Source organism: Pseudorca crassidens, chromosome 2, assembly GCF_039906515.1.
Source record: "Pseudorca crassidens isolate mPseCra1 chromosome 2, mPseCra1.hap1, whole genome shotgun sequence".
In the NCBI taxonomy this organism is placed as follows: Eukaryota; Metazoa; Chordata; class Mammalia; order Artiodactyla; family Delphinidae; genus Pseudorca; species Pseudorca crassidens.
The window spans coordinates 150,453,782-150,467,513 of NC_090297.1; the positions used below are offsets into that span (position 1 = coordinate 150,453,782).

Consider the following 13,732-nt stretch of genomic DNA (forward strand, 5'->3'; position numbering starts at 1 on the left):
AGTGAAAAGGGGAAACTGTAAAATGACTGTTGATACAAAAAGGAATTAAAAGAGTACTGACTGGCTAGAAAGATTCCTTTCCTTGTGAAATCTTTTTATTTTACTTTTAAAATTTATTTACATTTTTTAAAAGTATTTAAATTTTAATCAGGTTCTTTTGTTTCAGTCCTTTGTAAGAAGCAGCTCTTGCTTATTTCCGCTCTAGGCACTGTTTCTTCACGTAGTTTTTGAGATTAGAAACTAGAGACTTCAGTTTGTTCAGCAAATGAAGTTAGGCCTTTTTAGAACTGGTCTGATAAAATATACATGGGGGAAAGTGGGGTTAATAGGTGGCAGAATCACATCAGAGCTCTGTTTCATATCTCTAGATGAAAATAAGAGGAACAAGCGGTTCCGCAGGGGACGACAGTTCACTAGCCCTGGTGAGATGTCCCTTCAGATGATGGGGCAGTGTTCGCTCAGCACAGTGGGTGGTAACCACTTGTGAGGACTGCTGGATTCCCCTAAACCAATGTTCCCAAAATGCATTGCCTAGAACGGTAGTCCCACGAGGGCGAATAAGTTTGGGAAATGGGGTCTTCACCGCTTGGAGAGTTGAAGTGCGTATCAGAATATTAAAAGCTCTAAGAAATCTTTTAGTAAAAAAAAACCTGTTTAGGGCTTCCCTGGTGGCGCAGTGGTTGAGAGTCCGCCTGTCGATGGGTTTGTGCCCCGGTCCGGGAAGATCCCACATGCCGCGGAGCGGCTGGGCCCGTGAGCCATGGCCGCTGAGCCTGCGCGTCCGGAGCCTGTGCTCCGCAACGGGAGAGGCCACAACAGTGAGAGGCCCGCGTACCGCAAAAAAGAAAAACCAACCTGTTTAATCCACCATTTTCTAACCTTTCTGACTGGTGACACGTCCTCTTTTGAGAGGCATAATGTCTATTTTGCAATTATCAATACTTTGTGTTTCACAGATGCATCTAATGATAAAACGAATATCCTAATATTGGGTAACTGGCATTATTAGGTAGGAGATAATCATTAACAGTTGTAAGATTTCACATTGATTGTCACTACAAAGCACTGCACTTACTGGAATACACCCTGTAACTGAAGGGAGTCCATGAAGTTGACTTCATTTGGAATAATTTTCCAATAAGAGGGCATTATATAATGAAAAATGAAACAGGGACAATAATTTCTAATAGCTGTGCAAGTTAGGTGGCAAGCATTGGTGGCAAGGAGGTTGCTGGAACAGAGTTGATTTTATGATTCTCGTATGTTTTGAATACACATCATTTGATAGAAACCCCTCTCTAGTCAAGGTCGCCTTCCGTATTGCCAAATCCAGTGGCCGATGTTCAGTCCACATGGGACCTTATAGCAGCACTGATTACTTCCTCCTTCTTAAGATATTCTTCGCATGCCTTCCAGGAAACCACATTCTCTCCTGAACTTCCTCCTGCTTCTCTGGTTGCTTCTCTCATTTACTCTGCTGGATCCTGTTCTTTTTTTCAAACCTCTCGGTGTTGCAGAATCCCAAGGCTCAATCTTCGATCTCTCTCTACATTTACTCCCTAGATGACCTCATTCAGTCCCGTGGCTTTAAACATTCTTTATATGTAGGTGACCACGAAGTTTGTATCTTCAGGCTTGACTTTTCTTTTAACCTCTAGATTTTATATCTATCAGCCTTCTTGACATCCAAGATAGCATCATAAAATGAACATGTCCTGAAACAACTCTTGAGCGCTCCCGTTGTCTTCCTTAAGGAAGACCATTTAAGGTCTTCCTTAAATGGCCTTATCACATGCCCATAACACAAGTCAAACGCCTTTGGGGTTATCCTTGATTCCCATCTTTCTCTCATGCCCCACACCTGATTTATCAGCAAATTGTCAGTTTGACTTTCAAAATATACTTTAACCCAATCACTCTGACTACTGATGCTACCAACATTGTCCAAGCTACCACCATCTCTTACATAGTTTACTGCAATTATACCCTTTCTGGTGTCCCCAGTTTCATCCTTGTTCCACAGCCTCTCTCTTCTTCACACGACAACCAGAGTATTACTTGTAAACATGTAAATCAGATCATGTCCCTTGCTGCCCACAACTCTCCCAATAACCTCACCTAACTAAAAAAAAAAAACAAAAAAACAAAAAACTACATTCCTACCATGGCTTATATGATCTGAGCCCCCAGCTACCACCCCAACTTATTTGCTACTCTTCCCGCTTCCTCACCGCACTCAGCCACACTGGCCTGCTTGCTGTTCCTCAGACACTATAAGCATATTCCGTCTAAGGCCCTTGCACTTGCTGTGTCCCCAGCCTGACAGGAAATACCTCAGGTCTTTGGATGGCTGCTCCTGCCTCTCATTTCGGTTTCTGCATAAATGACACCTCTTTAGAAAGGCCATCGGAGCATCTCTTGACATTCCCTCTTCCCATCCACCTTCCCTGCTTTATCTTTCTTTATGCACTCAATTATCACTCACCCTGTGGCATGTTACTTGTTTACTGTCTTTGTGAGGCAGGGACTTCTGTCCCATTGTCTGCTGTATCTGCACCTGGATCAGTGCTTTAAACCTAGCAGGTGATCAATAAATCTTTTTTAAATGAATACATGAATTCTCTAAAAGACTTTTTATGTCACTGTGAATCTGGTATACTTCCAGATTCTGGTATACTGATGGGTTAGATTCCCACATCCAAGTGGCAGAAGGAAATCTGGGAACAGGGTGATTCCACAGCACTCTGAGATGTCAACACCCTTCAAAGAAGATCAGGAAAAAAGCCTACTTTCTCTGTAACTGATATTGAAGTGTGGTATAAAACCTACCTGCTTCCCCTTATTCTGATCATATGTAAGAGGGAACAGTGGTTCTCAGTCCTCCCTCAGAGTCTTGTTTCTTCTACAGTATCAGCCATGGGAACCTACAGTATGAGAGAGACCTGTCTTGGGGGAACATTTGGTCATTTGTTTCTGAGCTTTTATAAAAGGATCGACTGTCCTTCATAATGGACAACATGCTTATTAAATTTAAAATATTTTATTTTAGGAAAGGTACTCTTAGATTTGTTTCAATCTTGTTTTCTATATTCACAGATTAATCATGATCACCTTAGATACAGCTATTGATTCTTCTTTCTAAATCTGTATAAAAAGGACGTTTTCTTGAAAAAACCACAAGAAAAATATAGCTGCTTTCTTTTTCCCCGGGTCAGTCACTCACTCTGGTTAGATTGCACAAGTAACTCTGGCTGCCGTCTAATACTTTTAAGTATTTACAGGCATAGTTAAAACTATACCCCTAGACCACCAGCTTTCAAAAGAATTTGGATCTGTTTGATTTACAATAAATATGTACCAAACATATGAACAGTTTCTAAGCTGCTAACGAGGAGGTTTTAAAGATAAAAATTGCTAACAGTTATTAAGCAAATTTCTATGTCAGGCATATGATAATTGCTTTACACAAATGCACTTAATTCTTTCAGAATTCCTTTGAGGTAGGGTTAAGGTTCTTTTAGAAATATCACTTTAAAGATACAAAAAAAAGCAAGGCTGGAAGAGTCTCAGTGATCTGCCCAGGGCCACATAGCTACAAGGTGAGGCCAGGGCTTGAACCAGGTCTCTCTCTATAGCCAGATTCTCACTGTGACACCATGTTGATGGCAGATGGAGCTGGCTAACATGACAATGCCGATGGTTCCAGGATAAGCCTTTGGTGTGGGGCATGTGAACTGCTCCACTTGGACAGGTTATTGAGAACCACGATCCACTTATTTTATATTTATACATGTACATTTGTATTTACACAGAGAAAGTGCTGGTAAACTAACACACAAACAGCCACTGTAACAGCCATTTCACTACTTACAGAAGTCTCAGCACTCTTAACTGCTCCAAGTTGGCTGAGTTTGCATCCTGTCTCTGTATTACTACAGGATTTGATCTGGACAGGAGCTGATACTCCCTGACAGACACTGCTTTCAGTATACTGCACAGCTCGAATTGGTCAGTCGTCCAGCTTTATGTTAAAGAAAATTCTGACGTGATATAAAGAGTTTTTTTCCCTATAGAAGACGTAAAGTTTAAATTAGCTATTTTTGAGAAATTCTTCACGCTGTTTCTATACCTTTTATAAGCCATTCAATGTCAGTAAAAGCAGAAACTCTATCCCATTCTCCCAGACAACTTCTGGACCAATTAGCATTGATGATTAGCAGTGGTATGCTGGTAAATGTTTATCAGATGGCTCTCCAAGGGGACAATAAAGCCATGATTTCTAGCTTTTGCCAATTTCTGTGGTGTAAATACTCCCACCATGGCTGATCTCAAGCCGCTAACATATTATCACTGAAAGTGGAGTTGGAAAGACATACACGGAAGCATACCTTTATATAATATTTCTACCCTGCAGGCACAATAAATAACTTCAAGAGCATAGGTATAAAAAAGTTAGGAAGTGATGAGTTTTGAGTATAGTTAAATTACATTAAAAACGAAGGTAATAAGTTTCTCTAATTTAATTTTAAATAATGGCTGGGTTTAACAACCAGCTCTCAAAATGAATACTTAACAATTGGCTTTTATAAGCTGGTATGAGCTAGCCCAGCATACCACTGAAGTGCCCCAAAGGTAGCAAGATTCAACTTTTCCTTTCGATGTTTTAGATGACAGACAAACTACTGACAGCAGCAGCAGGAGTTGGAGGGCCTTCGGACTATAATAAGGAAAAGCACATAAATCCTTTGAGCATGCCAGGGAATAACTTGGGATTTGTTTTGATTAATTTAAAGTCTGTCTACATATAGCAATGATCATCGCTCTTTATAATTTCAACTTATTTTTTCAAACTTCAACCAAGAGTCATCTTCAAACCCAGGGTGTGGTCCATGAAGGAGGCGGCCAGTGGAGTGAAGCATCTAGCTGTCTTCTTCCTTCCCAGCTGGGTATCCTAGCCCGCTCTTACCAAAAGTCTGAGCCAGGGAAGAGGAGAGTAACTTGAATAGCCAGGTAAACATCTAATGATTTGCCCAGGGAGGACCCAGGTACCAGAACTCAATTTAATTTCTTCTACCCAACCGAGTATTAGAGAAGATCGGAACCAAGGCGTCGAGAGGTTGCCTCCGCTGCCACCCCAGCTTTCTTCAGCCCTTTGACCTGAGCTGGTGCGCAAGAGGCCGGAAGTCTTCGCCAGCCTCCTTCATCTCAGTTTTACCTCTGGTAGCACTCCAGGCTTTCCATTCCAAGTGCTTTGTCCTGGGTAGGAACTACAAGAGAAAAAACAGGTAGCATGTTTGAGCAGTTCTGATTAACTAGCCCTTATTCATCCCAACAGCTTACTCTTTGTTTCTCTGCCATTCAACGGTTCACATTAGGAGGCCGAGTGGAAAGTCAGACCTACTAGTTCTGGCAGACTAGTCGGTGGAGACAGTTTGCTGAGACTAGTGTCTAGGGCTTGGGGAATATGGTGGGGTTTTTTTTGTCTCCCGTGAACAGGGAACTCATGAAGTGTTACTCATTGGATATTCATCAGAGCTTTCTTGAACGGTGGCCTAACTGAAGGCCCTGTGCCGAGTGCTGGACTGAACAACTCTGGTACCTGCCACCTCAGGCACAAGGATGTAGTGTGTGCTGACTGGGGGGCCCACGCTGATGTTTAAAGGGAGTGTATGATCACCTACTGCGAGACAGGACCATGGATGCCTGACCCTGCAGTCTTTTTGTGATTGGTATTTTACTTTCTATGAAGAGGAGAAGGTTTCTGCCTTAAGAACTGGCTGTGTGGACAGCTGGTTCAGTTGCTGGGACTTTGAGAGCTCTGGGCGGAAAGGCAGGTGAGGGCTCAGGGTTATGAAAACAGCTTTGGGACTCCCCCTGCCTGGGGTCTCCAGGAGCGAGACTATTCTTAGGAGGTGTCTCTGCCCTGAAGGAGCTTTTCTTTGCCACTTGGCCTGAAGGACTTCTTTTTGAAAAAAGAGATTTGGACTCGAGTCAAGTCCCAAACTGCAAAGAAATGGCCAATTAGGCTGCTGGGCCGAGTTCCAGCCAAGGAGGCAGGCTCTGCCTCTCCGTGCTCAGCACAGGCTGGAATGCGATTCTTGGCCCATGGTCCCCTGGTCTGGTGGGATGCAGGAAGCCAGTTCACAGACCATGCCCCTCTCCTGATGGAGAAGCCATGAGTCAGCCTATCCCGTTCCCTCTTGCCCTGAGAGCCCAGCACAGACAATCGCAGGGCAAAGCAGGAAGAGGGGAAAAGGAAGCTGTAGAAAAATAAACATTTCCTTGCATTTTACTTGGAACAGAACAGCATTTGTGGCGTGCTAAGATCCACAGCGTCTCTCACGTGCCCCCCTGCTCTGTTTTCCTCCTCTTGTGTAGAAACAGATTCTTTCCTTACCTGATGAGAGTCCAGGGTGCATCCTGTGGAAAAACAGGAGCAAGATATAGAAGGTAAAAGCCAAGCCACCAAAGATCACGCCACAGACCAGGAAACTATAGCTGCCCCGAGCCTGGAATACCTGCCAAAGGGGAAAACACAGAGAAACAGGCCATCAAAACCTCACAGAAAGATGTATTGGAGGAAGCAGCCTTCTCGGGCCTCAGCAGGTTTTTCAGTCAAGTTCTGGCCCAGCATGCTAACAGACAGAAACACTGGTAGGAGGGACATCTTGGCCTTGTTTCAAGGTTATGTTTCTGGAGGTGGCAGAAATCCTGCTGTATGGCAGAGGTTGGACCCAGTGACCCCTGCAGTCCCTTTCAGCTCTGTGTCCTGGAACCTTTGAAAATCTCTGTATCTTCCTTAAAACTCCAATCATATTAGCTGTTTCTATACCCCCAAGCCCTGATCAGAACTCTGCAGAGGAGAGAGATATATCTACATATCCTTTTATTATGATACATGTGTGTGTGTGTGTGTGTATATACATCCTTTTATTATGAAAATTTAAAACATATACTCAAGTGGCATATGGAATTCCCATGGACCCATCACCAACTTTAGTAATTAGTATGTTTCCTCTGTACCCCTCTGTACCTCTTCTTCCCTGCACTAGATTACACTGAAGCAAATGACATCACGTCATTTCAATGCAGAGGGTAGTGTAAGATGTAGCTCTTCCTCCTGTCCAGCAGGACAAAAGGGAAGGAGAATTGAGTAGTGATTAGAGGGATTTTGGAGACTGAAAGACATAAGTATGGACGTCATCTCTGTTGGTTATTACAGGTGTGACTGAAGGCAAGTTGCTTAATCTCTCTGAGTTTCAGTATCCTCCTTTGTAAAAGGAAGCATAACAATATCTTCATTACTGTCTTCCATAAAAAGTAGGTGGATTTTTTTTTTCCTGATGAACAAATGAAACGTGGGTATGTTTGAAGAGAACTGGGTGAGTTGGGCCCTTGATCAGGGCAGGAGTCAGGCAGGAAAGCTGGGCCCTTTGTAGGGTGGCCAGAGGCGAGGAGAGGTGGGGCAGGGAGTGGTGGATTGAGAGGGATGGAAAGGAACTCTGCCTGCAGCCCAAACCCATCCCAGGCTCTGAGAGCTAAACATTCCCACGGGGCCCTCTGGCCCTGCTCCCAGACGTGGCCTGTGTTTGCTTTGGACAATCCCTAGCATCCCTTTACATCTCCAGGTCCCACATTTGGAGGCTCAGCTTCCAAGGGTGGCTCGGAAACGGAAACAGGTGACAGAGACAGAGTGGGGCTCCCGCTTGCTGTGTGGGAGGCTCAGGGAAGGGACAGCCTAGGTTCAGACGGGGGCTGGCCACATCTTCTCACCTGCCTGGAGGGGCGCTCCCTGATTACTCCCCCCACCCCGAGTTTCCCCACATACCGAGCCAACCAGCATCTGGAGGGCCATCTCACCAACGCCTGCCCCTGTTACCAGCACTGTGGTCGCACAGCCTAACCAAAAGAGAAGGATCTGGCTTAGTAACAGCAAGTTAAGGAGACAGAAGTCAGCTGGCATAATCCAGGTTGTTTCTGGGAAGCCTCTGGAAAGCGGTACAGCTGCCTAAGAGGACTACTTTGGATCCCTGAGATCTCTCAGACTTTAGCTCTGAACTTTGCTTAGGTCCCGCTTGTCATTATATCCCTTCCTTGTTCTGAAACCTTCAATTGCTCACGATTGTCTCCAGCGTAAACTCCAAGTTGCTTAGCCTGGCATTCAGGGCCCTTCCCAATCGGAATGCCAATTACCTTTCCAGAAAGATTTCCTGACCTCCTCTGCCAGGCAGGCTAGTGTCCTCACTGCCCTGGCATCGTGCTGACCAGCCACACCTCTGGTCAATCCGGCAACATGGCACAGACCTTCGGAGCCCGAGCTTCAGAGTCAGACTTGGGTTCCAAGCCCGCTACATCACCTACTAGCATGGGACCTTAGGCAAGTCCTTCCCATTCTCTAGGCCCTGGTTTCCTTCGGTAAAATGGGCATGACAACACCTCTTTCGCAGGGTTGCTGTGTGGATAACTCTGACGCAAGACACACGTGAGCGCTCAGCAGAGCGCTGGCCAGTTCTCCGCTTAAACCCTTCAGCGCTGCCATCAGGATCAGGTCCAAATGCTTTAATGTGGTTTGCAGGGCCCTCTATAATCTGCCCCCATTGAGAGCTCAGACTGTCACAGTATCTGCTCACAATCTACCCTCCAGTCAGGAGAAACTCTCTTCCGTTTCCCGACCCTGCACACACTCTCACCGCCAGCTTCTCATACATGCCTTCACCCCCTCCTGAACATTCCTCCTCTTCCTCTGTCTGGAAAACTCCTGTTCATCTTTTAAGTTGAGCTTTCCATCATAATCTTCTCCCCCCAGCCCCCATCCTTGAACCTGGATTAGCTCCTCCTCTGTGCTCCCTCAGCCCCCTGCACTCTACTCTCACGTGCCTCACCCACCTCCCACCTGTTTACCAGGCAGCCTCCCTCTACAGGCTGGAAGCCCATGAGAGAGGATGTGCCTTGAATTTTAGTTCAGTGGCATATACCACTGCTTAATATTAGCACAGTGGCCAACGTACGGTAGACATTTAGTGTTGTTTGAATCAGAGATCGCCATTGTCTCCTCTGTCCTTCAAGTTCCTCACTTACATTTATACCTGTCTGTGCCTTTGCTCTCACCCTGTTCACTGCCCCCCACCCCATCCTTCCCCAGAATGCCTTTCCTTTTTCCTCTGACTTTCCAAACCCTGGGGCAGTTCATGTTCCCTCCCCTCCATGAAGCTATCTCTAGATTCAACACTGGTCAGCAGTACCCACTGTCTATTCCACTCATACGTTCAAAAACCTTTCAGTACCTGCTGTGCATCAGGTACTGTGCTAAACACTGAGGGTACTCAGATGAATAATAAGAGTTAACGTATATACTGAGCACCTGTGAGCCAGTTACGCTGCTAAGTCAAGAGCTTTACATTTGCTCTAGTGCACAAAACCATCCTCACAGGAAGGTGTTTGCATCCCAATTTTGCACATAAGAAAACTGAGGCTCAGAAAGGGGAAGGAAATTGACCTGCACAAGGTCACAAAGCCAGAAGGTGTGGAGACAGGACTGACCTTCAGATCTGCTGATGACCTCAAAGCCCATGCTCTTGCCCTTGTCCCTTGCTGGTGCATTCAGGGAGCGTGTTGTCAAGGAGAGGACGCAGATAACATAGGTAGAAAAGCCTTGAGGTGGGACAAACAGGAGAGGCAGGTACAAAGGAGCGGGGCACACCTTCCCAGTGGGGTCAGAGAAGCTTCCCAGAGGGGGTGAAAGGGGAGGGACTTGAACAGGCAGATGAGAAGGTGGGACAGAAGAGAGAGGGCATTCCAGGCAGAGGGTTCGCTTTGTGCCAAAGTGTGGAGATACAGAATGGGTTTTGTGCTATCAGGGAATAGCAAGTAATTCAACATGGCTAGAATGCGGGCTCTCAGGGGAAGCAGGGAGGGAGAAGGCTGGAGAAAGGAAAAGCGCTCCACAGAAGATGTGAAGGCTGTGAGCAGCTCTGTGTTTCCAAGCAATCCCTCTGGAGCCGTGTAGAGGACGGCCCAGTAAGTGTTCCTCACCCTGGCTACACGTTACCATCACTCAGCAGCTCTGGACCAGTTACATCAGACTTCGTGGAGATGAAGCCCAGGCACTGGGCTTTGTTACAAAGCCTCCAGGTGATTTTAATGTGGAACCAGCAGTGAGAACCACTGATGGAGGCAAATCTGAAGGCCAGGAGACAAGCCAAGACCTGCCAAGGCAGGGATGGGAGTGATTAGAAATTACGAAAAGCTGGGCACCCTTAACTAATCCAAACAGGTTAAGTGGTTGAACTAAGGCCGGGATGGTGAGAAAAGAAGAGGACGGATTTGAGTGATCATTTGCAGCAGAACCAACCAACATAACATTCTTCTTCTTATTAAACTCTAACATTTGTGAATCACTTCAACCTCTGTGGGATATACTATGTGACAGGTGATACCAACATTACTTCATTACTTCCTTTACTCGTTTGAAGTTTGGGGATTATCCTTTGATTTCAAGGACCCAGGTCTCAGGATCAACTCAGCAGATGAGCGGGATGTAGCTCTCATTGCTCTGACCCTGCCTGGTGCCCCCCGCAACCCCCTACACCAACGGCCCCCACTTCTGCTCTAGAGAAATCACTCATCTTTAGTGCTGGTTTTCCAACACTCTAGGGCACCTCTGATTACTTCTGAGGGTAACGTTAAATGTTCAAAACAATTATTTTTAATTAACTTATTTTAAAAAAAGATCTTTGCTATACGCCCTTGGGAGGCTACGGAAAGGGAAGGAGACTAGTTGAGGGAATCAGAGGTTTCCGACATCAGGCACAACCCTCAATCAGGTGTGGAGTCATTGTTCTACTCCTCTGTTTCGAACAAAACCCACAACAACAACAAAACACAGAGGTCCTTTACTGCTAAGTTATAAAACCCCTTTCCTATGCTATAATTTTTCCTGTGCAACTCTGCTTTTCTTTGAACTTGTTATTTCCAGCACATGGGTGTTACACAAGATGCCAGCTGTGGGTCTGTAGACACCGCTACCGGGAAAAAGAAAATGGGAAAGAGATGCTTACTGTTTCTCTGTGGTCTGAAATCACATGATCCGGTATAACGTTGAATGGGGGGGGGGGGCACGTGGGCCAGAACAAGCCTGTTGCCCCCAGAGTCAGGAGGGGAGCCTTCACTTCTGTGAGGAGGTGGGGCAGGGACCTTGTAGCTGGAAGACCCCAGGAAGAGGGGCTTGCGGGGAGGAAGCAGCGCCCGGCCCGAGGGAGTGCCTCTTCGCTCTTGGGCGCGCCGGCTCACCTTTGTACTGCAGGATGTCCTCAGTGTAGGCCAGCATGCTGGGAAAGGTGCTGCTGAGGAACAGGCCCAGACTGGCTGTTCCCACGAACAGGAAGACGACATTGTAGGAGAAAACAAGAAGCACCAGGAACGTCACCACCACGCCGACCTGTCATGGCGGAGACGAAGGCGATGAGAAATTAGGGAAAAGCTGGCTGGTCATGGAGAAAGGAAAACCAGCAGTCCGTCTGCAGACTTGAAAAGTTCCTCTCCAGCCGCAGGGGCAGCGCTGTGTGACCCGTGCGCTCCCCTGTGGAATATGTGGGAACTGCACCTTCCCCAGTTGGTGTCGGCCAAGGAAACCCTGAGAATAGGAGAAAGGGGGGAGGGGAGCCCAGCCAGACATCTCGCAAACAGCGTACCGCGCATGCCTTAGAAACGCTTAGCTCCTACTCCGCTCCGACCTTACAAACAAAGGTTTGAAGCGTCGCCCGGAAAATCTCTAGACTTGGGAAGTTTTAAAAACACCTAACTCTTTTATGTTAGCCTGCATGACAGAAGACTGAGGATGCCAAGGGCGAATTAGCAACTCTGCCAACCAACTCTGCTCCCACTCGGCGTGGCCCCCTCCTCAGTCGGTGGCGCAGACTGGCTGTCAGCCTGCTTCTCACCTCCCTACCAGACCCTCATCCTCACCTCTGCACCGGGACACACACGTTCCCTCTCCCCTGCCCATCTTCTTCCCTAGCCAACTGTAAGCTCCTTAAAGGCAGAGACCTCATCCTATAGAACTCAGCACCCCAGCCGTTCCCCGCAGGGCCCCCCCACCCACGTGTGTACTCATTAACCAGTAAGTGGTTGTTGAGATCCAGGAGAACATCAAGAGCAGAGTGACCCTTAATTTTAAAATGAGCGGAATCTGGGAAGAAGTTGCAGTGAATTCGAGACATGGCAGCTGCAGCATCTGGGAGGTTGCTCAGGGCTGTTCAGCTGTGGTCCCAACAGGCTGCCCACGAAAAGTACCTGAAAAGCTTTAAAACAATTCAGGCACCCAGGTTCCCCTCCACACTTCCCCCTGCTCCCCGAATCAGAATCTCTGGGGTAGGGGCCCAGGAATCTGTATATTCCAAAAGCACCTCCAGTGGGTCTCATGTATGTGGGAATCACTTGCTCTAGGATAATGTTTTCCCAAACTTGCTTGATGACACGAACCCCCTAGAGTGTTTGTTGAATATAGAGATTGCTAGCCCCCTCCCCTGGACATTCTGATTCACCAAGTCTGAGCTGGACCCAGAAATCTGATTTTCCTTTTTAGAAACCAGCACCCCGGGTGAGTTTATCATCAGTGCCTAACTCATGTGGAGGCTTCAGACTTCCTTTTCTCACCAACCCAGAGTCATGCCCACTGTCTTCTCTCTAAGCAGCTGGCCTCGTGTGCTAGAGAGTCTGGCCACCAGCAGCCCCTGTACCCTCACTCTTCTCCACCTCACGGACCTCAGGAGTCTTTCTGCCCGCATCACGTCACCATCACCCCAGCTCCACAGAACAGGGGCCCTCTTCTTACTAAGCTTAGCCCTTCCTTCGCCTCTGTCCTTCGACCCCGTCCCCTCTCCCCTGGCCTTCTTCATTCACTTACTCTCTGACGTGCTAACCTCACAGGCCTCCGCCTTACAGGCTTCCTGCCTTTCTCCTCTGCCTACAAACACGCTCATACCACCTGACTCCTGTCAAGCAAGACTCCCTTCACAGACGTATTTGCAATTCTCACACCTCCACTTCCTTCTTACCCTCAACCTCTTTTTTTTTTTTTTTTTGGCTTCCCCTGTGCGGCTTGCGGGATCCTAGTTCCCAGGCCACCAGGGATCGAACCCACCAGGGATCAAACCCGTGCCCCCTGCAGTAGAACCACTGCACTGCCAGGGGATTCCCACCCTCAACCTCCTGAGTTTGGCTTCTACCCCCTCCCCCCACCTCCCATCTACACTGAACAGAAATTTCTTTCTTGAAAGTCATCAACGAGCACAAGGCCAAATCCAAGGGCCTTTCTTGGGGCTCATGATCTTTGACCTCTGTGGCCTCTACATAGTTCCCAACCTTCTCTCCACTAGAAACTCAATTCAAGGAAGTACTTTCCGACAGTGGATTGGACTTCCTGGAAAGGTGGCGAGTTTCCAGTCACTCGGGGGTGTTTAGACAGACTGTGGACCCTTTGGAAGGGATATTACAGAGGTGATTCAATCCCTGGTCGGAGGTTGGGCTAGGCAAGCTTACAGGAATCTGTGATCTGGACCTCTTTGTCATAGATGGTGGCATGGACACACATGAGGGTAAAAGTCTTAACCCACTTCTCAGGCCCAGACCTCCTGCCTCCGGAGAAGACCAGTTCCTTGAAGGCCATCCTATATGCCAGTCTGGCTACTTAAGAATCATCTGGGAGGGCTTCCCTGGTGGCGCAGTGGTTGAG

At 47.2% G+C, this 13,732-nt stretch overlaps 1 protein-coding gene across 3 annotated transcripts in view; it reads right to left on the bottom strand.

The window, feature by feature from the left end:
* Positions 1–77: 77 nt before the first annotated feature.
* Positions 78–13,732, bottom strand: part of MFSD4A (major facilitator superfamily domain containing 4A) — a 28,831-nt gene continuing 15,176 nt past the window's right edge. Inside the window, exons 7-10 of one of the 3 annotated variants that reach the window (XM_067729234.1) lie at positions 11,290–11,437; positions 7,829–7,899; positions 6,398–6,518; positions 78–5,267 (exon numbers count right to left, since the gene is read on the bottom strand). In XM_067729234.1, the coding sequence (XP_067585335.1) occupies positions 5,212–5,267; positions 6,398–6,518; positions 7,829–7,899; positions 11,290–11,437 (396 nt within the window). In that variant the 3' untranslated portion in view covers positions 78–5,211. The remainder of the gene's footprint in view (positions 5,268–6,397; positions 6,519–7,828; positions 7,900–11,289; positions 11,438–13,732) is intronic. The other 2 variants (XR_010941313.1, XM_067729235.1) reach the window with 2 other exon arrangements.